Source organism: Zootoca vivipara, chromosome 16, assembly GCF_963506605.1.
Source record: "Zootoca vivipara chromosome 16, rZooViv1.1, whole genome shotgun sequence".
Classification (NCBI taxonomy): Eukaryota; Metazoa; Chordata; class Lepidosauria; order Squamata; family Lacertidae; genus Zootoca; species Zootoca vivipara.
The window spans coordinates 38,529,504-38,554,515 of NC_083291.1; the positions used below are offsets into that span (position 1 = coordinate 38,529,504).

Genomic DNA, 25,012 nt, shown 5'->3' on the forward strand with positions numbered 1-25,012 from the left:
CCTTGCCATTGGCAGCAGCTGCTCACAGAGGCTGGCTAAACCAGGGGCTCATGGCATAGCTGCCAAGTCTCCCGTATTCCCCCGGGAAACCCCCATTTTTCCAGCTGTCCCCAGCCGAAAAAACAGATTTTTTTGTTTCCCCCCGGTTTATTCTGGCGCGGCGGCCATTTTGGAACTGGGCAGAGCATGCTCAGAAGCGACTTTTGATGCTGCTTTGCCCAGTTCCAAAATGGCTGCAGCGTGACTTCAGGTGCGGTGGCCATTTTGGAACAGGGCAGAGCAGCATCAAAAGTCGCTTCTGAGCATGCTCTGCCCAGTTCCAAAATGGCGGCAGCGCTATTTCCGGTCTGCTACTTCCAGTCCAGTCCCTTATTTCTCAGGCTGGAACTTGGCAGGTATGGCTCATGGCCTCCCTGGCACTGTGAGCAGGCTGCAGGGTCTCTCTCTGTATCCATTACAGTGCCTGTCCAGCCAGCTCTCTGGTTTGATTAGCAGCCGCTTTTGGCCATACAAGACAGCTGGGGAAGGGTGTGAACAATGCCTGTGGGCCATAAATCAGCAGCCTGAGTACAGAGTTGCATACAAAGGGAATGTGCTTGACGGTGCAGCTGGGGCTGGAAGCAGGGACGGGGGGGGGGAAGGGAGCTGTGGGCTTCCATATCATTGCTGTGTGTGAGCGTCTGGCCAGGGGGCAGGATGTTCTGGTCTTGTGAGTACAGCCCTTTGCCTTCGGGCTGCAGCTTCTCAGCTCACTTTCCCTTTCATTGTTGCAAAATGCATTTGTTGGCCCTGCTCAGAACAGCTATACAGAGGGAACTGGGAGTCCTGGGCCAGATCTCACTCCCATAATGCTTGTTCAAGGTGGCATTGCCCTTCCCTTGCCCTTGAAAGCACGTTGACTCGCAAGGCGGTTATTCAGAAAGGTAAAAAGCCTGCCCTTCCCTCCCTTGTGTCCTCGCTGTTGAGAGAAACTTTTCTAAAAACAGGACGGAGCATTTTCTGCAGGGGAGAGCTGCAAACCACCCTGCTCTGGGCTTAGTTGGCCTTGAGGCACTCACAGGGGCCTCCAGCGTTCTCTCGTTCCGCTTTGTGGCCTTGCTGTGGCAGCTCTTGCAGCCAGAGGAATCTGCGCTGAGGGCCATCCCTGCCTTGCGCTCAGTTTATTCCCACCTCACTCCCTTCTCTGACCAGCATTTCGGTCTGTGGCCTCTTAACAGATAGTGGTCATCTGCTGGTGGCCAAAGCCTTTTTGACACCCATCCAAGACTGAGCTTTGTGGGCGGCTCTCTTGGCCCGTGTCCTGCCACTCCCTTGTGGCAATCGATCTGCTTGGTGGCTCCTGGATGTGGCAGCTTCCCTTCCCCTTGGCCAATCCAAGCTGGAGGAAGGGCTTGCGTAAGCCTTGCAATGTAGCGCCTGACTTGTGTGACTCTGGGGGCTGGCTCTGCATGGTTCCCTGTACGTTAGTCTGCCTCCTACCGCTGAAAAGGAGCTGCTCCCTTGAAAGGGTGGCGTGTGGCGGCTTCTTTCAAGTCCAGGAAGTGTTGCTTCATTGTTCTTGCTCCTCTGGTGGGGATGGGGCAAGAAGCGATGAGGCTAAGTTGGAGGGAAGCAATGGTGATAGCAGGTGAAAGGGGGGGGGCAGAGAAGCTGTCTCTAAGCTGAGAGTCCTGGTGAGCAACAACCTTGTGAGAGAGGCCATATTTTGATATAAACCCTTGCAAGAAGGGCTGGCAGAATGGGTTCTCTGTGTGGAGCTGCGCCTGTGTTGGCAGGGGCCGCAGCCATTTCGTGACTTGCTTCTTCCTGGCAGCAAAGGCTTTGGCCAAGCCCTCCACTGATCCTGCACTTCTGCCTTTTGCTCTCCTCTGTCCTGGTGTGGGGAGAGAACTCCTATGCAGTGGGGCATTGAAGAGCCTTTGCATAGGCTTTTTGCTGCTACCACTAGCATCTTGGCTTTCTTGTAGTGGTAAGAACGAAGCCTCCCTATGTCTGTGGGAGAGCTGGTTGGTGGAGTGGGTTAACCCCCAAAGCCTGTATGTTAGCTTTGGGGGTGGCGTGGGAAGGGCCCTCAGTCGGTGGCAGAGCACATGCGTGCATGCCAAAGGTCCCATGTTCAATCCTTGGTGCCACCAGGTAGGTCTGGGCAAGGCTGTTGTGCTGCAGAATCTCTGCTGGTCGGGGTACAGGCGACAGAGGGCTTGATGGACCAATATCCTGACTCTGTATAAGGCAGCTTCTTTTATCAAAGGTTTGGGGAACCTTGACATGAAGCAGGATTGGGGATCCTAAGTAGCCCTGTGGATAATGTTGGACTCCAGGTTGTGTCAGCCCCAACCAGCATGGCCCGTGGCCACGGATGGTGCCAAGCTGGTGGTCCAGCAACACCCAGAAAGTCACAGGTCCCCATCCTTGAACTTTTGACGCAAAGCACAGTCTTCTCTACTGCAGTTAAACCCAGTTAAACCCATGATCCTGTTGATGGCAAGGCCGGCCTTCCATTTTCTTACCAGTCTTCTCTGGTCAGAGACATTGTTAGGCTTTGCTGTTCTGTTTCCCCCAAAGAGTATGCATGGCTCAGTCGTTTTATGACTGGAAATGGAGGCTTCAGTGATCTAGCTGATAAAGCACTACTGGGTTCAGATTCAAGTCCCACCTGGTTAGCCTTGGGCAAGACCAAGTTGTGTTCCTTGCTTGCTTTCCCCAGTATGCAGAGACAGCCTTGGCGGGTAGGGAAGCTACTGTCACCCCCAGTTTTCAGTACACAATCCCCCTTTCCCATGACCAGTTGGGAAGCCTGTGACTGACCTGGAAATTGAACCCAGTGCTTTATCAACTAGGTCACTCCAGTGCCCTTTACAGCAGACCCAAATCTAAAGACCTCTCTGTGTGGGTCTTAACTCTCTTGTTGACTTGATTTGCAATGCCCTCTTTGAGCCACCTTCTCTGCCTCTGTCCTTGCAGCCTGCTGAGACGCCTGGTCACTCTCATCTCCCAGCACGCCACCGTCCTGGCTTCGAATGAAGCCTTCAAGAAGCAGGCAGAAGGAGCTAGTGATGCAGCCAAGAAGTACATGGAGGAGAACGACAAGCTGAAGAAGGTATGGGCTCCTGCCTGGGCCAGAGGCTCAGGGGAAGCTGTCCTGGCGCAGTTTTGACTTTGGCAGATTGCTGCAATGTTGTTACAAACGTGAGTTTTGAGGCTGCCCTCAGTTTTAGCAGCGGATGGCCCTGCTGGATGCTAGACCCTCTGCTCTTGAGGAAGCACAGGTGCAGTGGCCCCTCTGGGCAGTTGTTTGCACACTTCCATTCATCCTCAGACTTCAGAGGTCTGATTTATGGGTGTATTGGTTGGTGTCTGTAATCCTATAAGGCTCTGGGACTGTCTGTCACGCTATATACCCGCTCCCCTTTTATAGCAGTAACCTTACCCAAGGGGTTAATCGCCCACTGGTGTCTTGTTTTTTTTAGGAATACTTGGTGGGTGACTTTGACCTACAAGATTGCTGCACTAGCAAATGCCAAGCATTCAAAGCAGCTGGCATTGCAACCTGCTCCTCCCGATAGCCTGGTGTTGGTGAGAGGCTTGCCGGCACCTAAATATGGAGTACACCTCAAAATGGGTTCAAGGTGGTGTTGGCTAACCCTCTGGTAGCTGAGGCACATTTTCAGGGTCCTTGGAATTCCTGTAGTTGCCATTCCTTTTCCCCAGCAACCAGGATGCATTTTTCCTGTGGTCGGTTTTTATGAGACCAGGGTAGTCCCTAGAAATCATTTCCTGCAAATAATACTACACAGTAAGTGTGGGTGCATGCTATAGAATCCTTCCTCCCCACCAAAGGCAAAGGTTAGAACTTTCCAAACAGGCTGCGCCATGGCTCCCTCTGTGTGGGAGATAAGGATTCACTGCAGTACAATTGTGCACATGTCTACCCGGAAGTAGCACAGGAGGAAAGTGTAATTTGACTGGCCAATCGCTGCACCTCTCAATGGCAAACTTTCATTGAGACCAGAAACCGTTGCTCTAGGGTGGCTGTGTGTTTTTCGGTGTGTGTTTCTGCAGGCTTTTGAATTGTAGCGTTCCCTGTGCATTTTTTTTTATTAAAAAAAACAACCCACCGTGTGTAAGCTGGCAGCAACGGAAAGGCACCCTGATGAAGCAGGGCGCTGTGTAGTCTTGCACTTAAATGATGAAAGCAGTAATAACCAGTCTTCTACTGAAGTGGCACAGGTGCCAGAGGCCTGTTCACACCCGCCTTGCCCTGAGGGAACAAGTAATGTCTAAAAAGTTTGTAAAGCCCTGACTACTGAAATACTTTGCTTCCATCTGCTTCCCCTTCTCCCTTGCAAAAGAAAAAGAAAAGAAAAGAAGGTACCTGGGAGCTTCTAAGTTCGCTAAACATAGGCTTGCTAAATAGTCCCACAATCTTTACAGCTACAAGGCCTTGAAACTTCTGAGAACCTCGGCTTTGCTTCATAAGAATCCTGAACTAGATACCGTGTCTTCCCCGCCCCCTCTTCACGTGGAGAGTGTGGCTGTGAAATGCAAGCTCTGTCACAAGCCAAGTGTGTTGGGAATTTCTGGGAATCCACGGCAGCTGCAGCTTCTAATGCAGAATCCAGATTTCCTTAAAGAAAAAAAAAAAGCAGGCTTCCTTCCACTGCATGATAGACAAAACAGGTGAAAGTGCCCCTACATTCTCAAGTTTCAATCTTGGAGGGTGGGGCTCCAACCTGCGGGCAGCTCCTTTTCATTCACTTTCTTTCCTTGCCAGCTTTTCTCCTCCGAGGCCCAGCCCTACTTTCTGTCTTCCATAACCAATAAAACTAAGCATGGAAATTTGTGGAATTTCCATTTGCAGCAGGGTGAGAGGCCTCACATTTGCCTGTGTACCAAAGAGCCTTTAAACCTTTGTTGTTGTTGTTTAGTCGTTTAGTCCTGTCCGACTCTTCGTGACCCCATGGACCAGAGCACGCCAGGCACTCCTGTCTTCCACTGCCTCCCGCAGCCTGGTCAAACTCATGTTCGTAGCTTCGAGAACCATCTTGTCATCTGTATCAGCTTTAAACCTTAGGTGTTTTAAACCACCACCCGCCATATGGGGCAGGCAAACCCTACCACACTGGGTTGACATGAGGGCACTGCCTTAAATATGGCAATAATTTTTATGGAGTCAAATAAATAAGGACTGTGTATTAGTAAGACAGCCTTGACCCTCTGGATAGTAGGGGGGTGGTTGAATGTATCAGCTTTGGTGTGTCTTCAATCTGCAGCCATAAACAGGATGCAAAGATAAAAATGCAAACCTTGCTCAAGGGTGGTGATTATGACTTGTGCTTTTCATAGTGCCCCAGTCCCTTGCAGATGTTTTCGGAGAGCTCTTCTCTCCCTAGTTCTCTGGCACAGCTAGAGATTGGCTTGGAATGGACTTTTTTCTATTCCAGTTAAAGTTATCTCTTGTGAATTTTGCTTGGGGAGGTTTTGCATCACAGGATGGAAATATGGCACTCTGGTTTGGGAGGAAATCCCCCCTTTTCTCATTCATAGAACCTTAGAATTGTAGAGTTGGAAGGGACCCTGAGAGTCATCTAGTCGAGCCTCCTGCAATGCAGGAATCCAGAGGTAGTTGGTTGAACCACAGCTCTAGATCCCCCCCCCCCGACCATTAGATGTGCTGACCATAAGGGGCTGATGGGAGTGCCAGTGTGGTGTAGTGGTTAAGAGCGGTAGACTCCTAATCTGGGGAACCGGGTTCGCGTCTCCGCTCCTCCACATGCAGCTGCTGGGTGACCTTGGGCTAGTCATACTGGGTGACCTTGGGCTAGTCTCTCAGCCCCACTCACCTCACAGGGTGTCTGTTGTGGGGGAGGAGGGGAAAGGAGAATGTCAGCCGCTTTGAGACTCCTTCGGGTAGTGATAAAGCGGGATATCAAATCCAAACTCTTCTTCTCTTCTTCTTCTTACAGGCTTCCTTTGGACTAGCTTAACAGCATGTGAAGGGGCCACAGGGAGCCCACCCTAACCTAGAGGGAGGTGGGCGGATCTCTTGAATGCTGGCCCTGTTGCAATATGTCTTGGGAGGGGTGTGCAAAGAGGATCAAGTGAATTCAGAAGCATTCTGGAAACTGTAGGTGTTGGGAATTGTAGCTCTGAGGGGGTGTGCTACAGTTCCCAGGGCTCTGGGGGGTGTCATGTGCTTTAAATGTGTAGTGTGTACTCAGCCCATATTCCTAGCTGCTTAAGGCCAGCCAAGTTGGAGGGGATTGTGTATTCTAAAGACAACGGGAACTGGTCGAACTTCTATTCTTGTTTGATTAAGGCAGTTTTATAAACAGCCCCTTATTGGGTGGGGCAGGTCAGTCTCTTCAAGGTAACCAGGCAGGGAAGTTTTAACAAAAGATTCTGTGTCCTTCATTTTGGCCACCAGTTACTTGGTACATGTTGATGTGTGAACTCAAAGGCTGATAGCAACAAAATCAATGACATAAGCTTCCATTGATTTCAGTGGGTTACTCTAAGCATGATTGAGGTTGGACATCGCTCATAGTAAAAGCCACCAAAGGATTTTGACTTTTTCAGACTGTTACAGGAGAGCTGGAATAATGTGTTGTAGCTGATTGGAAGCTGGTGGGAAGCAAATACACAGCCTTTGAAGTAGGTTGACGGAATAGCTTCATCCTGCAAAACACAGGCATGTGCAGATGCACACTTTCTACATCTCCATATAATGGCTGCAGAACACGAGGGAGGATATTTTTAGGTTGCCATTTTGAAAGCAGTTGGAATTTAAGAATCCATGCATCTTGTAACTTCTGTGAAAGGAGATTCAATGGCCCTTGGAAGTGGCAATGGAGCAGTTGTATGTGCAACCCAGTTGAATGTTTATTCATTTATTTGTGTATTTAAAATCTCTCTCTCTGTGTGTGTATGTATATATATAATATGTATATATACAGTATATGGAGAGAGAGAGATGTGGTATACGACATGAGAATAAAATCAACAAAATGTCCATGAAAGCATACCGTAAACACAGATAGAACACCAGTAAACCCTGATTTGTTAAAATAGAGAATTCATATTACAAGGATGTGGCTTAGAATGGTATGGCTTTCAAAAGACATCTGGGCTGGTTCCTGCGAAACATCTACTGGCAGGGAGTTCCAAAGGACAGCGCCTGCGCCACTAAAGGTTTGGTCCCTTTTACTTGAGCAGTGGAGAGAAGCAAGGGGTTTCCAGAAATGGAGGGCACAGGATATAAACACATTTGAGAACTTAAGAATAGCCTTGCTGGATCAGGCTACCCAGGAGGACTCTCCTGCTCAGCGCCTGAGGGCCCCAGTCCTGCCACTCACCAACTGGCCCAGGGTGGGGCCTGATGTGCTCCATAAAGGACTGTTGGCACTGCTGCTGGGCAGAGAGGGCTCCGTTTTTTTTATTGGTGTTATTTTTTTATCTATGTCATTTTAAACTGATATTAATGCTGTATTCTTAGTTTTAGATTTTGATTTAGGTGGAAATTTTCCATTTGGTTGTGTATTTTTTGATTGATTGTTTATGACTTTTGTAATTATGTAAATCTTGTCATGTTGTAAGCCGCCTTGAGCATTGTTTTTAACTCTGGAAAGGTGGCCTACAAATAAAATGATGATGATAGATAGATAGATACTTTATTTTCATTGTACATAGTACAATGAAATTAAATGCTATCCCATAAAAACAAAAACACAACTACAGCCACACACACACACACACACACACACACACACACAATGATGCTTTTTGGAAGTCCAAAAGCGGGGCCTGGGCACAGCAGCAGTCTCTCTGGCATGAGGCCTGACTCACTGCCTCTGTTGGTGAAGGTAGAACGTAGGCATTGTGGCTTTGCTAGTCTCCATTCTCCATGAACTTGTCTTTTAAAACCACCCAACTTGGTGGCTGTCACTACACCTTGTGGTAGCTGATTCCACAGTTTTAACTGTTTTGTGTGAAGAAGCGCTTCATTCTGGTCTCTGCTGATTTTCTACCCAGCATCCAGCTTCAGTCGCTGGCGTGTCGTGTGCCACAGGCTTGGGCATCTCTGCTCTGAAGATATTGTATAACATTTTTTCTATACATAGCATTGCTAATGTTAGGCTGTCGCTTTTGTGCCTGTCATGCCAGTGCTTCCAATCACAACTGCTTCTTCTCATATAAAGCTTGTGCAACCCCCCTCCCAATGGAGGCTCAGTTTGAGGATGAAAGATTCCCCTCCTCACACCCCCATGCCTTGTCTCTTCAGCAGCCTTTTCTCTCTTCCAAAATGTCAAGCTTCTCTTTGCCTAGTAAAATGTCCCCTTTTCCTGTCCTGGGCTTACCTAGCTCCCCTTGCACTGCCCAGAAGCAACGTCCGTTGTTTTATACACTGGCAGTTGGCATTTCCAGGGGTGTGTAGGCAGTATACCTATTGTTTAACTGGTTATTATGTAATACTTCCCTTCAGGGATTTTTCCAAAGTAGGAAATATTAGGAGAACAACAGGATTCAGGGTGGCTTTTCATATGCATCAAAAAAGTAGAAAGTGTTAGGATGGAAATGAGGTGGCTGGGAAGTTTGTGGAACATGGCAGGCGAGTCTCTCAGCTAATCCAACCACAGGCTGTGTGCGAGAGGCATCCCTGCGCTTGGAGGCAAAAGAATTTTGGTGGGAGCTGCTACCTGGCAATAGAAAAGGGGGAGAGCCTGAATCATCCTAGTTGCTTTGTCCTTGCACCAGGACAAGAATGAAAAACTTTCGTAAGCCACTTCAGAGCACCTCTGGGCTATAAAGCAAGATACAGTCATACCTCAATTTAAGTACGCTTCGGTTTGAGTAGTTTAAGTGCTCCACGGACCCGTCTGGAACGAATTAATCCACTTCCCATTACTTTCAGTGGGAAAGTTCGCTTCAGGTTAAGTACGCTTCAGGTTAAGTACATACTTCTGGAACTAATTGTGTACTTAAACCGAGGTACCACTGTAAAGGTATTTCAAATGGGGAATTTTGTTGTGTAAAAATGAAATTGCCCAGAGTCCTCTGATCGGTAGGCCCCAGGTCAAATCTTGCTTCATCCATGAGCTTCCTGGTTGGTCTTGGGCAGGCCTCACTCTAAGCTTACCCATTCTCATATGAGGATTGTTTGCAGTAGTGTAGCATGGGTTGCCGGCGCCCGGCGCCACGCAGATTACTAGATGGAAAGGAGGAAAACAGATGCATATGCATTCAAATGCCTAATGGCATCCGTGTCACCCAGGAGATCACAGAGAGATGTATAGTCATTCCATTATCTGGAGAGGTCACTTCCTGAGTCGCTTGGAAAAGCCATTTTCAACGGAACCCAGTGACTGAAGCATGCAGCTGTAATGAATGTTGAAATCTGGTGCTGAAATTTTGCGCCTGGGGCAACTGCCCCTGTGGACCCCCCCCCCGGAAAATGCTACACCACTGACGGCATCTGTGTTTGCAAACTTGATGGCTCTGCATATGTGATGTCTTGGTTGCTAAGCCATGCATTACTGCAGCAGGAAGGTTCCAGTCCTTGACCTTCAAAGCATGAGGGCAGGGATTTTGCCCCTTGCCCAAAGTTCACCCTCAGAGTAGGAGAGGGGTAGGGGCATCGTCACTATAGTTCTCCTCTTGATAAGCCCAGCATCAAATGGGTACCAGTTTCTGCCAGGTTTCTAGCTCCCAGTTTGGAAGGAAACCTGGAGACTTGTCATGCTCAGCATATGTGTATTTGCCATGCCAAGGGAAATTGTAGGCCCCTGAATGTCATGCTGACCATCCCTTCAGAGCAGAGGTTTTCAACCTTTTTGAGTCCACGGCTCCCATAACCAACTGCATTCTTTCTGTGGCACCCCTGTGGGGCTCAGGAGCCCAGTTATGTCACTCCTCGCCTGCAGAGCTGGCAGCCTCTCACCCTTTTTCAAACACCCTCCCTTGTGGAGTGTTCCCTCAGCCTCCTCTCCTCTCCCCTCTCCTTGGGAGTCCTCCAGGCAGCCGCTGCTGCCCCTGGTCTGAGCTAAAGAGTAACCCCAAAATTACTTCCTTGGATTCTGCAATAGTGGTCTGCCTATCTAGTATTTTTGGCTGTGTCAACTGTCCTAGAAATGGGTTGCCACTGAAGTTTTGCAAGGTAGGTTAGGGAGAAGGGTCAGGAGAAAAGCCAGCTGACCACGTACAGGACAGGGGTATGTCTGTACACGCATTGTCTTGTGTCAAGCTATCTAGAAAGCCATGGCTGCTATATAATGTAGCCCAGGAAATGCAGGGCTAAGGCTATGGGAGCCATAACAATATTCCAGAGTAGATTGGGACTCTTCTTCTTTTGAGGAAGTCAAAACACCCCCATTCCTCATTGACGGATTGATTGATTATTCCTGTGTCCTCTAACCTTCCCTCCTTCTCCTCATTCAGCAACTGCAGCAAGCAGGGGTGAAAGTAACAGATCTGGACACCAAAGGTGCTGGAGCTGAAGAAGAGAGCAAAGCACTGCAGGGTGAAGTGAAAAAACTGAAGGATGAGCTGGCCTCCACAAAGAAAGGTGAGAGACTTGGTGGAGTATGTTTAGCGCATGCCCCCTCCAGTCTTGGCTGTAAAATGACCCAGTGTGGTAGATGCCACTGCCCAGTAACTTAGAGGGAAAGGGCATGACCTATTAGAGACCCTGGACTATCCCTCTCCCCCCCCCCCATATCCCAGTTGTGTACAGCTGGATCATCCGGGCTAGATGCTGACGAAAGGGTGATAACACCATCTATTTATACTTCTAGAACTGTACAGCCATGTGCCTTCCTCATGTACAATCTCAGAATTCTGTCCCCCCCTCACCTCTCTCCTGCTTAAAAATACTTCACTTGGCATCAGACTTTGGGAATAGATGGACCCAGCCCTGAAGAGCTTGTTTGTAAACACTTTGGTTTCTCTATAGTTGTTTTCCTTGCTCTGCAAAGCAATGTCCAACTTTGGAATTGGTCTCTCTACTTAATTGAGAGGGGAAATGATGATGGGGGCCACTAATTGGTGCACTCAGTTCTTCAAATTTGAATGTTTGGGCACTGCACACACTTGCAGGCTTGGGACTTCTTTTCACCTTTGTCACAACTCCATCAGAGCCAGCCTGATGACCAATGCCCAGGCATGGTGGGAGTCCAGCAGAACCACAAATTCCCCTTCCTCTCTCTCCTGTCCCAGTTGAAATGCAGTGTAGGGTGATGTAGCGGCACTTGCTCACATTGGTCCCAGGGAGCCCTCTCGCGAAGTGGTTGATTCTGGCAGCAGCATAGGTGATGCTGCTCTAAGCTGTGGCACACAGTCAAGTGGAAAGTTCTCCTGCATAAGCCCCACTGGAATGGGTGGGAGAGCCCAGTCACTTAGTGGGGAGGGAATGCTGCTGTTGGCACCATACTTCACCACTGCTAAACCCTTCCCTCCTCTCCCTTTCTCTCCTCCACAGTCTAATTTATTTATTTGATGAATTGCTTCCCATAAAATATCTTGATCTGATTTCACAGTAAAGACAATCAAACAATTCTATATGTAAACTATTTTATACTGGCAAGCTCATGCCCAACAATGATTGGGAACGCTAAGAAACGTCATCAAAATGAGTGCAGTTTTGAAATCAGTGGTTAAAATCCACTCTGTTCTGTAGGATTCAGCCTGCCATCTTAATTCAGATTGGCATCCGATAGACGAAAACCTGCTACTTGTCCTCAAGAATCATAATGCAAAATTGGATTATGGTATCTTCACAGTGTCCAGATGCAAAGGAAACAGACAAACGGTTTTCCAGGTGTCCTCCAAGAAAATTGTTTGTATGTCTACTATAATTGTTTGTATAGTAGATATGCAAACAATTTAAAACCAATTCTGTGTGTGAAAACACACTCCAACCCCAAATGAACGTTGCAAGATTTTTTAGGGTAGCAGGGCAGGTTCTTTGCACATTACTCTAAAACCTTGCAATGACATAGTGGGATACTCTCTCTCTCTCTCCTCATGCTGCATGTGTTTGAACCCCCCCCCCTGCACACACACACACACACACACACACACACACACTGGGGGTGGGGGGCTACAGTTCTCAGTTGCAGTATCAACCAGTCTGAGCAGCTTCTCCAGGGCTCATTTCCAGAGCTGGCAAATCAGAGGGGTTGACATCAGTGCTGGAGGAATCCTGGAGCTGGGAAGTTTTGAGTGTCAATTGCCCTTCCGACCTTCTCAGTTCGTGGTGGGCTTGTGTAACATTCCCAGCTTCTCTTTGACTCCCCCTTCCCCATGTGAATGGCACAGTGGCCAGGCAGGACTGTAACTGGTTGTGTAGTGTGCAACACTAGGCACACAAGAAGTGCTCAATATACCTTTTAAGTTTGTTGAATTATTTAAGGTTCTTGTGGCTCAGATTTCTTTCTTGGAGGGTGCAGGGGGTGTCTGGCTGTGCACGCCTGGGTTGAACTGATCTCTTGTCTCTTCTTCAGTGTGCCCTCTTTTTTATAGCTGTTATAGGGGGTGCTGTGTTTTGTTTCTTCTCTCCAGTCTAACACCCAAATGGTGTTAATTGTTAAGCCGCAGAAAAAGCTGCCAAATTGTTCTTCTGGCCCAGAAGCTCTCTGTTTCTTTAGCACGGTGGACCTCCACAAGGGAAGTGTCCCATGTGCTGAATCAGGCCAATGGCCCATTTATTCCAGCATCCTGTTCTCTCAGTGGCCAACCAGGTGTCTGTGGGAAGCCTGCAAGCAGGACCTGAGTGTGACAGCAGCCCTCTCCCCTATTGTGATTCCCAGCGACTGGCCTCTGGCAATGGAAGTGAAATGGCCATGGTGGCTGGCAGTCATGGATAGCCTGGTCATCCACAAACTTGTCTGATCCTCTTTTAAAGCTGTCCAAGATTGTAGCCATCACTACTTCTCAGGGGAAAGAATTCAATAGCTTAACTATGTGCTGTGTGAAGCCAGTGAGGAAAGTGAAAGAACGAGCATCATTGCAATATTCTTGAGTCATCCTTAAGGAGCCTCAAAGCCTTTCAGGTCTGCATCTTACAGAAACCAGCCTTGGGTGTCCATCTCTTCCAGTGATGCTAATGCTATCATGGGACGCGCGCCAGTTGCTCTGTGGCTTTCCGCATCCGGAGCCTTGAAGCGCAGGAAGTGCAGCTTGCATTTGGCGCCAAATGCAAGCTTCAGAATGGATCTGTCCCAGAGGGGCTTGCACTCGGCACACCAAATTTAAATTCAGCACTGACCATGAGCTCTACTTTAATTGGCTCTGCTTAGAAAACTGTGCTGTGCCGTTGATGGCCAACATGCAAAAGGCCCTGAATGCAAGCTCCTCTTGCCAAGGAGCAACTAAGAGTGCACTTTTAGGCTCCCAATTGTTCCTTTGCAGATGTGGCTTTATCTGCACCATACCTGAAGTCAAAGGTGACACCAGGTGTGGCTGGAGGGAAACTACCCGGTGGGCCCAATTAGGGCCTCTGATTTGTCGTGTGGGCTGGAGGTTCCCCTCCCATGATAGGTTGTAGGAATCTTAAGACGCAGAACTGGAAGTGACTCAGGGAATTGTTTGGGTTAGGGTTCTGGTTCTCTGCTCCCACAATAAAACACTGGTGAATGTTAGAGGTGATTTGGACCAGGGAGCACAGTCCTAATTCAGAACAAAAATTTGGATGAGAGCTTACTGAGAATACAGTAGTTGAAATGTGATTGTGGTGACATGACCCAGTCAGTTATTTCAGGCTTGCCTAGTACTAATTACACTCTAGAACCATCATCCATATCTTTGAGCATTACTTTTTCAGTTCTGTCATTACTGGTGGTCAAGCACAAACCCTGCAGTGGGAAAACTGCCAATGCAAAAGCAGCCTAGCTTGTTGTTCAGTGATCTCAACTGTGAAGACCAAGAGGGAAATAAGTGGCTAGGCTTTATAGCATCCTCATTTGATAACTACAGCTGGTGGGAACATGGCTGCAGCCACCTTAAGTTATTTTGTAAACTGTCCTATGATCTTTGGATGAAGGGAGGCATACAAATTTTATTAAGTAAGTGCTAGAAATCAAACTACTCACCCCAGTCCTTTCATGGAGTTGGAAGTCAGAGGGATGAACTTGGTGGAAGATCACAGCTCCTCCTCTGATCCGAAAGTCTGTGGTTTTCTATTCCTGGAAAACCAGGATTTGCAGTGATCCAATTTTTTTTTACACACAGACACACACATATGACTTGGCTTGCTGTTGCCTGATTATCTGGGTCAGTTGGGATTTGCTTTAACCTGTGCTTTTCTTCCTCCTTACCCCACAGCCCTGGAAAAGGCAGAGAACGAGGCCCTGGCTATGCGCAAACAGGCTGAAGGACTGACCAAGGAGTATGACAGACTGATGCATGAACATACCAAGCTCCAGGTGCCAGGGGAGGGAAGTGGGGTTGCAAATATCTGTTCTGAGGTGGCAGGCAGTCAAGAAGGGCCTGGCTGGCCTCTGCATGAGGCCACTGTTGTGTCTGGCTGGACTGTTCCAAAACTCTAAAAATTGGTCCTCTCCCTGGCTTCTACGGGTTCCAGCTTGAGTTGATGTCTTGCTCCAGGAAGAGCAGTGGTGTTTGTGTTCTAGGGCAGGGCAAGAAGAAGGCAGTGGTGGTGGTATGATGAGGGGTTTGGGGCTCAAAAATCCTTTAAAAAAAGAGAGTGTTCGTCCCATGAGTGCTGTGGCTGCTCAGGGAATGTGAAGGCCGTCAATGTCAGCCTTCCCCAGCCTGCTGTCCTTCAGATATTGTTGGTCTACAGTGCCCCTCATCCCTAACCATTGGCCAGGCTGGTTGGGGCTGGTGGGACTTAGGATCCCAACAAGATCTGGAGGACACCTGGTTGCAGAAGGCTGATCTACTTGGTTTTAAGAGAAGGAAGCTTCTTGGTCTTTCTCTTTTCCCCAGCTTCAAGGGGGAGCTCCTCACTCTAGCCTTCACTCGAGTGTCCTGTGGACGTTCTTCCCCGGAAGAGAGGTGGCTTCCCAGTTACAAGAATGCATAAATAGGGAAGAATGGGGTGACTCTAGAGCAGTAAGGTTTCTGATGTGGTCGGCCCATAACAGTGGTTCAGATGGGGGCATCCCAAGTAGAACCTCCTTTTTTCTTGCCCTGTGCTTTGTTCCTTGTTGGATTTCAGCTGTGCGTGAGGCAGTGAGTCCAGCATGGTCACTCCTGCTGGGCAAAGCCAGTTTTGTGAACAAATCTTCCTCCAGATGAGGGTAGCTGGGGAGTCTTCCGAAGTTTCAGCTGTAACTGAAAATAAATGTGTGTCTTGCCGTTGTTCAAGCTTTCAGGAAAAGCAGGAGCTGTGTCTCCCCCTGCTTATAGTCCTATAACCCATGATTACCTCCTCAGGGGTGTGCTCTCTTCCCCACCCCCACCCCTTGCACCCCAAACCTTTTGACTGTGCATCAGCTATCCTTAAAAGTTAGCAAGAGCCTTGCACAAGTTCTGGAAACTTGTTGTTGACCATCTCTACCTTCAAGAACGTACATCCTTCCTGTTTAAATCCCTGTTCTAGAATGTGTTGTGGGAGGTTTCACATTTGTGCATGCAGTGGGTGCTTCTAAACCTCCCCCTTCTCAGGTTCCCCTGAAAGTGGCCACCCCTGTAGCAGGAATTAAAGAGCCGTCAGTCTTTTTTTGGGGGTGGGGGTTTGATGTTGATGAGTAGCTTTGGTACATTAATGGAGCTTCTTTCTGCATTCTTAAGGGAGGGCTTTGAATCTGTTGGATTACAGTTGTCTGCTGCTGCAGACCTGCCTTCCCTCCTACCCTGTATCACTGGTTGGCTAGGTTTAAATGGCCAGCCCACAACAAACACAGCACACACACACACGTATAAAAATAATCCAGCTTTCGTTGCCAGGGTAACCTAATCTGCACACAGTGGCTGAGAGAAGCTGCCCGGCCTTGGTTGCGGGTTTTTTACTCCAGCCTCTCCCATTCGCGGAGTACCAGCAAGGGGGAGGATCCTGGCAGTGCCTGGGAATCCTGCCTGGTAAACAACCCTCCACGTTTCTGTCTGCACGTAAGCAGCAGGTCACAAGACGCTGCCTCACCTGGGAGCTTGATAACAGGTGGGCGGGGAGGAACAATGCTGAGCCTGGCACCACCTCAAGGAAGTGCGGAAGGGGCTGGGCCCCTTACTGCCCATGTTTTAAAACAATACTTGAGGCAGCACTGCCTGCAAAGATGTGAAGGATGCCAAGGGCTTTTCTTTTCCCCAGGCTGGACTTAAACTCAGGAGTGAAGGACTGTATACAAGTTCATTAACAGCAGTTTGGTGCTGTTAGTGATGTCTGGTTATCAGAGGTGGGAAACCTCAGGAACAGCCTCCCAACTATTGTTTTGGGACCAAATAATATTTTCTAGTAGATCTTAGGAGAAGGTTTCTTTGTGTGTCACTGTCCTCTCCAGAAGCTTACTGGCAATTCTTTGGAATTGGGAAAATACCCCCCCCCTTTCATTCACAATCTTGTGATGGCCCCCTTCCCAATTCCCATGCTTAACCAGCCCCTCTTGTTATCCAAGGCTGCGTACACACCATACGTTTAAAGCACATGGCTTCCCCCAAAGCATCCTGGGGACTCTGGGTTGTCATCGGCACTGGGAATCGTAATTCTGTGAGGAGTAAACTACAGTTCCCAGGATTCTTTGAGGGAAATCTTGTGTGCTTTATTTGTATGGTGCGTACACAGCCTTAGTCCCCATTGGGCATTCCAGGAAGCCTCCCATGGGGAATGGAGCTGATCGCTTGCACAGTTCTCTTGTAGTTAGTGACTATAGCTTGTCCCTTTTGCTCTAGAAGTTTGCAGTTGGGGAGGGTGGTTCTGGAAGGCTTGACTGGGCTTCAGGCAGTTCACATGAGCCAAGTCTTCTGCATTTTGCTTGCTCTCTGCTGCATGGTGGGGCTCGGATGGCTTGGACTGGGGCAGCAACTGCCTCTTCTTTCTCAGCCTTAGGATGATAAAAAAAAATTCAAGGTTCTGTTGTAACCCATGCTGAGTAAGCCTCCTGCCTCCAGGGCTTAATTACCCCCCACGCAGCCTCTTTTTGGATTGCGATGGGTGTTGCTCTGAATATTCTCATTCCAATCCCTTCTCATCCCCATGCTCCCTTCAGCCCACAAGTCCTTACTGAGCTCTGTCTTGGCTTCGCCTGTGTGCTGCTGCAACCACCTGCTTCCCCCCCCCCCCCCAGAGCCGGTGTGATCCGGCTGCCAAGACTCAGTAACAGTGTGCCTTGCCAGCTGCTTAAAAATAGGATCTCGGTGTCGTTGCTATTCTGATGGCTCTGCAGGATGGCACTGCTGAGGAATGGCACCCTCCTGCTTCTAAAGGGCCAGTGTGCCTTTGGGCACCTAGGGAAGCAGAGATGTCCTTGCCCTGTGAGGAGGAGGAGGATAGGGACCTTTCCAGCTACTCACATGCCCTTGAGCATTGTTCCTGGATGGTGATTGAAGGCTCTCATGCTGGCCTTTTCTTAAGGCTGCCTTCCCCAACCTGGTGCCCTCCCATGAGCCCCAGCACTGCCTTATAGAAGGCATTAGGTTGGGGAAGGCCATGTTGAGGAGGTGTGGGTGCCAACAGCAGCATTCTCGGCTGGTGTCTTGGGAACTCTGTTCGAAGCATGTCTTCAAAGGGAGGGGATAACTAAGTGACAGCAAATGCTAAACAGTGCGTGGGAACTCCTCTCTGCAGTGAGGTATCCTGCCGAGCTAATATTTCACGCACAGCTCTTCATCTTCGCTGCCATCATACCCCAAAGCACCCTGTACAGTGGGCTGGCATGGTTTGCTCTAGATACTGTTGAGCTTCAGCCCCAGCCAGCATGACCAAAAGTCAGGGGTGATGGTCCTACCCCATCCTGTACAGGGTGCTGATAGACTGCTCTGCATCTCGCTCAGACATCAAAATTAGGGGTGCATTGGGCTATTACCTTTCTGCTCTACTTAAGTTGAGCACTACCGCAGCCCTCCAAAGGGAGAATTTGCAGGGTGGAGGGTGAGGAGGAGGAAGACTGGATTCTGATTGGGCAGCAGAATCCAGGAAGGTATTGGACCTGTGTTAGCTGGCGATTTCTGGCATCTGCTTACCTTGGTAGGAGTATTGTGGGCCGTAGCTGCTGTTAGTCTGCTTTGCTCATCCAGCTATTTGCCTTCCTGGCCATTCTGGGCAGCTTCCTCCAGGTTGCATTCCTGCAGGGAGCTGCGTGGTCTTCCTCCTCCTTGGGCTGTGTAAGCAGATCCCTCCCCCTTGGGTAGGATTACAGTGCTAACGGCTGACTAGTTGGCAGAGAGGCAGAATGTTGCTACTGCAGCTGCTGTCCCTCCTAGACAATTGAGCTCTGCACTTGGGCACAGGATAGAATTGCATTGAAGTCCCTGGCCATCTGTGGAGGCCAGGGTGGGGGCAGCATTTATGCTAAGGCAAAACTGTCTTTTCAGAAGGACTGTTGAGAATGCCTGTTTGCCCCTCAGGTTGCCATTAGTGTGTGGAGTAGCAGAACAGGGCTATACCTAAGATGATAACCTTTCAGCCATGTGGCTCAGTCTGGTGGAATTTGTGGACATGTGTGTGTCTCAAGATGCCTGGGGCTAAGACTGAGCTATGAATGGGGAAGTCACCTGTGCCATAAATTCACTGGTGGCCTCTCTCTCAGCATGCAAACAGCCTTGATTTTTGAGCATCCCTAACTGGTCAGGGTATGGAATCATCACTGGCCTGCTGTGGAAATGCAACCACAACACCTGCCTTTCATGTGGCTGGTGCACACACTGACCAGCATTAGGGATGTACAGCACAGAAGCAAAACACATGCAGCAGCCTTGAATGATGTGCCTAAGAATGAGCAGCTTATGACCTTGCAGAATACAAAGGACAATGGCTTGAATGGAGATATTGCGTCATCAGCCAGCAGGGAGTCAAATCTGTTGTGTACATTTGGGCATGCAAGGCCTTGTGACTTGCTTATTATCTGCCTGAAATGACAATGGACTTGTAGTTCGCTTTCTGCTGCCAAAAGTGTCCACTGGCTACCTTGCTCTGCTGTCTGCAGAGCTCTGTGAAACTCCAAATCCAAAACTATGTGTCTGCCTTATCCTGCAAAAGTAACAAGCGGCAAAGGACAATAAGGAAATTTCGTTCCTGGGAATCTTCACTTAAAGCTGATTTCCAGCCCATAATGGCAGCAACACATGCCTGGAAGTGTGTGTTTGCTGTCCTCTCAGAAGCCAAAGGGATGATGGAATGAGAGTTCTGGGGCTTGAGCTGTGGGGCCCTTAGTGCACTGCATAGCTTCTGGCTCCTCCCCATCACCAGCACAAAAATAAACCACTTGTAGAATTCAATGTTATTTACTTGGCTGCAGCTTTTGAAAAAAAGGGGGGGGAGCATGGGGAAACAAGACAACTGTGTCCATAAAGCTTGTAAAATGGAGAAGCTAACTGGTAAGTTGAATGAAATAATTCTCCTCTTATATAACGCCATGTTGTTCCCCCACCCTCCTTGTTTCTCCCAGGAGGCCTGCGATGGACCAAGAGACAAGAAAGAAGAATGATTTCCCCTGCTGCATATTGGTGGTTCTGGCCAGTCTCTGCCTGGTTGCTGTACACTCATGTTTTTCACGGGGCTGGGGGCAGCCTAGCCGAGCCCCCTCCCCTTACTTTCTGGGCATGGGTTTGGGTGATCTGCTCATCCACCATTATTTGCTCCTTCCCCGTCCTGCAACCCCCCTTCAGTGATATAGCTTTTGAGTGGCCTGCTAACTCTCTTTATCCTTGTGCCCGTGCCCCCCCCCCCCCGATAAAGAGACTGGGTGTGAACTTACCAGAACAATACTGCTGCTTGACTGTTTCTCACAGGTGGCGGAGAGGAGGAAGAGGAAGACAAAGTCTGTCTGTCTGGGGAGGCAGTTGGGCTGGGCTACCAGGGCCAGAAGCATTTCATGGTGGCGAGGGTTGGCTGGGTCTATTTCAGCATGTGCTCTAAGGCTGTCCTCCTGTCTTTTAGCTGCACTTGCTCCCCCAGACTCTGGGTAGTTTCACCTACTCCATCCAAAGCCTGAAGGGAGCATGAGTGGAGCATTATGTGTAGTGCTTATGCGCTCCTGTTGATACCATCTGGCTGTGGTGGGGAAGATCTCCCCTGTGTCCGTAATCCTCTGTATTTTTTTTATAATATCTATTAAGGACAAGGTGTCTGTACAAAGCTTCTCATTAAAACTCTGGTAGAACAAAGCTTTCAGTGTGGCTTCTGAGTGAAATGGAGGTAATGGATTAAAAAAAACAGAGCAAGGGGAAATTGATCTTGTAGCCCTGAATTCTGTGTTCTGGATTAATGAAGAGCGGGGGACGTTTGGGTTCTTCTGATGAGCTAAACTGAAACCCCACTCCTGTTGACTTGTTTCTGTGGCCAAAAAATGCCTGCCTTCTGGTCTGCCGGCTCCTGAGTCCCACCCTGGTTACGGTCAAGGTTCTGGTCTTTGTCCTTTTGCACTCAACTTCTGCCTCCTAAGGTCTGCCAAGGACTTGAGCAACAAGTTGCTACTGTCTGGAGTGCCTCATTTGGTGCCAAAACCATGGCCACAGAAGGGATGTAGCTTGTGTCTGTAAGTGGCTTTCCTGAGCAAAGAGAACAATGCACTTCAAAAAAGGGAAAAAGTGAAGAGGGAGCAGGATTTGAGGGAGGAGCAAGTGGAGATGGAATAAAGGAGTGCTAGGAAAGTGTCGCCATCCTCACCCCTGGAAGAAAGGAATAGTTTGAGGAATTAAGCTGAGGAAGTACCGTAGAAGGGTTCTGAGAGAAAGAGATGAAAGCTGCATGGTCAGGAGTGTGAGAGTTGCCACATGTAGATGACAAGGGTCTTCAGGATGAGGGACAGAAAGAGGCTCGGAGCACTTGTGCCTCAATCGTGCAAGGAGCAGGATGGCAGGCAGGAGCAATAAAGCTAAAGGCTTTCCCACCACCCCCAACCAGGGTCAGAAGAGAGGTTCCGTTTCCCCCTCGCTAGCACCAGGTGTTTTTGCAGGGGAGAGGATGTGCCTCCTTGGTTTTCTTGGTGGCTTGCAGACTTGACACTTTCCTCTTCAGTTCTGTAGGACAAGTGAAGAAGGGGTGTGTGTCGAGAGAACACGAAAAGCCCTGCTGGATCAAGAGCTTGTGGCTGGCCAGATCCTCCTGGAAAGTCGGGTGCTGGGCATGAAGGGGAAACTCCACCCCACCCCCACCCCGTGGCATGCGGTGAAATTTCTTGTAGGGGAACAGTTGGGACCAGAGGCTCCAGCTTGTGAGGGTGGTGGCTTGGAGGGGGGGCGCACACCTCTAAGCCGGGCAGAAGCTTCCCGGGCTTTGGGAAGGAGGTGCCAGACTTTAATACTCTAATTTACCAGGAACATTCAGGGAACTAGCCTAGTCTCCATAGTCCACTAACTGCATGCCACTGTTTCCCCCCCAAATACATACACACACACACACACACACACACACACACACACTGTCTCGTGAAGCTGGTGCTGAACAAAGTTTCTGTGTGTCTCCCTTTGATCACTGCTGTCAGGCATCTTAGGTGTATTCATTGCTCCTGTTCTTGCCCTGTTTTTCTAATAACTATCCAAAAAAAACTGCCCTGTCACATCCTCCTGAAAAACCAGTGTGGTCACCACGTTAAACTTCATTTTTGCACGAGGGAAGCAGCCCAAAGGCCATGTGGACGGCGCTGCAGGTAGCTGTCCAGTCTTCCAAAGCACACAGCCAAAGTGGAAAGTTTTGCTCTCTTTCTCTCACTCCACCTCCCTGCCCCTCGTCTTCGATTGGTGTTTGTGCACTGGTGGATCTGTTTTCCCAGGCCCTGCCAGGTGATTTATCATGGTGAAAGCCGAATCCTGGCCAGGAGTAACCTTTAAAACGCTCCTTGGGCAGCCTTCCTGGCAGGGCAGTTGAGAGGAGCTTTCAATCGAGGGCCTGTTCTTTCTCTCCCTGTTGAGGGTGATTCTGGCCAGGAGCCTTGGCAGGAGGGAGGTGTCCCCCTGCTTTTTTTTAACTGCAGATGTGTTTTTCCTCCCTCTCTGACAAAATGTGTGTTTTTAAAGAACACATTCATTGTGGACAGTGGGGAGTGGGGTGGTTTTTTTTTAACACACTCCCCTCCACCCCACCCAAAAAACATTGGTTCTGAGCGTGGCTTCCAGCCTCCCCAAACCCAACTTGTCTCTGTTCATTTCTCACATTCAGACCCTGAACTCCTCTGTTTTGGAGTTGCCTCAACAGCTTCCCCAAATTCTTTGATGGCTGCCCCTGACAAGGAGGCTTAATGTGATGACAATCCCATAGAGGAAGCAAGCATTGAGCCCTTCTCTTCCAGCTGGCTCACTTCCTTCTCCTCCCCTATCCCTTTTCCTAGAAATGGGAGTGTAGTTGAATGACAACACACACAGCTCCCAGAAGCTGAACCTCCAGCCTACATTTTAAATTCCTCTACTTGAATCTTGCCTCATTCTGCTGGTTGAGAGAAAGATCATTTGCCTGCCTACCTCTTGCAACAGCTTGTTCTTAAGGGGGGGGTGCAGGGAGCTGAAACACACCAGGGGGGTGGGTTTCTATCCCATCTCACGTTAGCAGCATCACCTTCTCAGTGCTGGCAGGTCCCTTGGCCTTCAGTGGCCCAGAGTTTGAGCAGGCTCAAGGCCTGGTGGCGTGCGGTCCCTATTGACATCAGCCCCTGGCGTACATGTATGCGCCACCTCAATTTTGTGTGGTGTGTTGCTCATGATGCACAAATGTTTGCCCTAGGTCTTATTACCCACCTCAGTTAGGCCTGAGCTGTTGCCTGTGTGTCTCCTGCTAGTCCTGACCGAACTGGGAATGAAGGCCAATATAGTAGATGCAGGATTCAGCTTCCTGAACGTCTTTGCCCCCTCCCCACTTCTCTATGCCAAGGGTAGCCAACAAAGGTGTCCTCTAGATGTTGGGCTACAACTCCTGTCATACCTGGACAATGGCCGTACTGGTTGGGGCTGAAAGGAGATGGAATGGAAGAACACACATGTTTCTCCCTTCCCTTGTTTTATCTTCACAGCAATCCTGTGAAGTAAGTCAGGCTGAGAGACTCCCCACAGTGAGCTGCATGGCTCAGGGGACATTTAAAACCTGTCTCAGGTCTTAGTCTGACTGTCTAACTGGTACACTGCACTGCCTTAAGGATGAAAAACATACTTGGAGTGCCAGGTAGGTAGCCGTGTTGGTCTGAGTCGAAGCAAAATAAAAAAATTCCTTCAGTAGCACCTTAAAGACCAACTAAGTTTTTATTTTGGTATGAGCTTTCATGTGCATGCACACTTCTTCAGATACTTGGAGTGGTGTGACAATTTAACACTATTCAGCTTCTGAGCTGATACTCAATGTCATTCCCTCCCCCCCCCCCCCCCGGTTATCCCTGCAGTAATGGGCTTCTGTGGGGAAAAATTGAGAAATTGTATTTAACAATGGGACAGTAAAGGTGGGAGCTCACAGTTTTTTCCAGTGGGCCTCTTCTGCAGGGGAAAATGGTTTTTTTATATTTAAACATTTAAAAGCACAGTGCAGTTGCATGTCATTCAGTGGACCACATGTGTCAGCATGCAATTGAGCACTGAAACTAAGATTTCAGGGTGGTGTTTTAAGCAGAGCTGACCTTTGTTTCAAGCTGAGGGCTTTGGACTGGAAATCCCACCAACCTTGGCCTCAGCTCTAGCCTGAAGTACTACAAGTGGACTGTGTTGCAGGACTGTTGCGAGGTTCCTTCAACAGCAGCCTGTGGGGGAAATTACGGCGGTTTTAGCAAGGCAAGTTTTCAAATGGGTACAGAACAAACTGCATTCTTAAGGTGAAACAGAACCTGAGTCAGAGCATGAATTCCTCCCTTTGCTGCTACCTCTTGTTTATGAGTGGCTGCACTGCTGCCTAATCACAGCTGTGCTACAATCCTGGATTCTTTTACTTCATATTATTATTATTGTGTTTTATACCTTGGATACAGAGGAGATGGTGGCGGGAAGGTAGTCTCAGGGCCTGGTTTGACAGCATGTGATTCTAAACAGGCCTGGGCCTGGCCAGTGTCTGCATTGGGCGACCTGCTGGGAACCACATGGAGGCCACTTGTGAGTTCCATGGTGGAGGAAAGATGGGATATAAATGGATTGAAATAAAATAGTGGGTTGTCACTCCAGTATTTCTTGTCTTTATGAGGAAAGCCTGTTTCCCCAGAAACTATTGGAGAAGCTGGAGAAAGGAGGGGCAGAAAACAGCTCATGTAGCCATCTGGAATAATGGGATTAGGAAGTGTGCATTTAAAGTTTTGAAAAAGCTGGTGGCGGCAGCCGTAGCCATTGGTTCCCTCATGTCTAGTTTGGCCATCAGAGGGGTAACCGTTATCTATACCTACTTTTTCTCCACGTTTTCCAGGCACTTTCCACTCATAGCCACCCCCCCCCCCTTTCCAGGTTCAGGTCCGAGCTTTCAAGCTGCATGTCTGAGCACACCTTTTTCGCTCTGCACTTTGCCCCATGAAAACCCTCCCTTTACTGCAGAAATAGACACAAAGCTTTGAAGCGTGAAAGCAGAAATAGCAGAAAGCAGAAATAGACACAAAGCTTTGAAGCCTGGAAAGAGCAGGGCAAAAAGTGTGAATAAGACCAGAGTGAGGGCAAAGGCAGAGGTGTGCAGCTGGTGTGGAATTTCTACAGTATTTATTTTTTGAATGGCAAGCAGTTCTTGTTCTCCCCACCCCATCTCCCCAAAACAAAGAACCAGAAATGTCTAGTTCACATTATGAACTACTCAGGCTGTGAAAATTCCAAGAAGGGATGGACACTTGCAATGATCCCTACCAGGATTCCTTTGGCACAGTCTCTCCTCAGCAAATGTTAAAGTAAGAGGATCAGAATTGCTGGCTAAGACAAGAGTCCCACTGAGACCAGTGTTAGGGATCCTCCATTT

At 48.9% G+C, this 25,012-nt stretch overlaps 1 protein-coding gene across 1 annotated transcript in view; it reads left to right on the forward strand.

Annotated features, from left to right (window-relative positions):
• The window catches only part of BCAP31 (B cell receptor associated protein 31), a 35,134-nt gene extending 14,857 nt beyond the window's left edge, over positions 1-20,277 (forward strand). Inside the window, exons 5-8 of the mRNA XM_035140481.2 lie at positions 2,965-3,100; positions 10,435-10,561; positions 14,317-14,417; positions 19,560-20,277. Of these exons, the coding sequence (XP_034996372.1) occupies positions 2,965-3,100; positions 10,435-10,561; positions 14,317-14,417; positions 19,560-19,598 (403 nt within the window). The 3' untranslated portion in view covers positions 19,599-20,277. The remainder of the gene's footprint in view (positions 1-2,964; positions 3,101-10,434; positions 10,562-14,316; positions 14,418-19,559) is intronic.
• Positions 20,278-25,012: the final 4,735 nt, after the last annotated feature.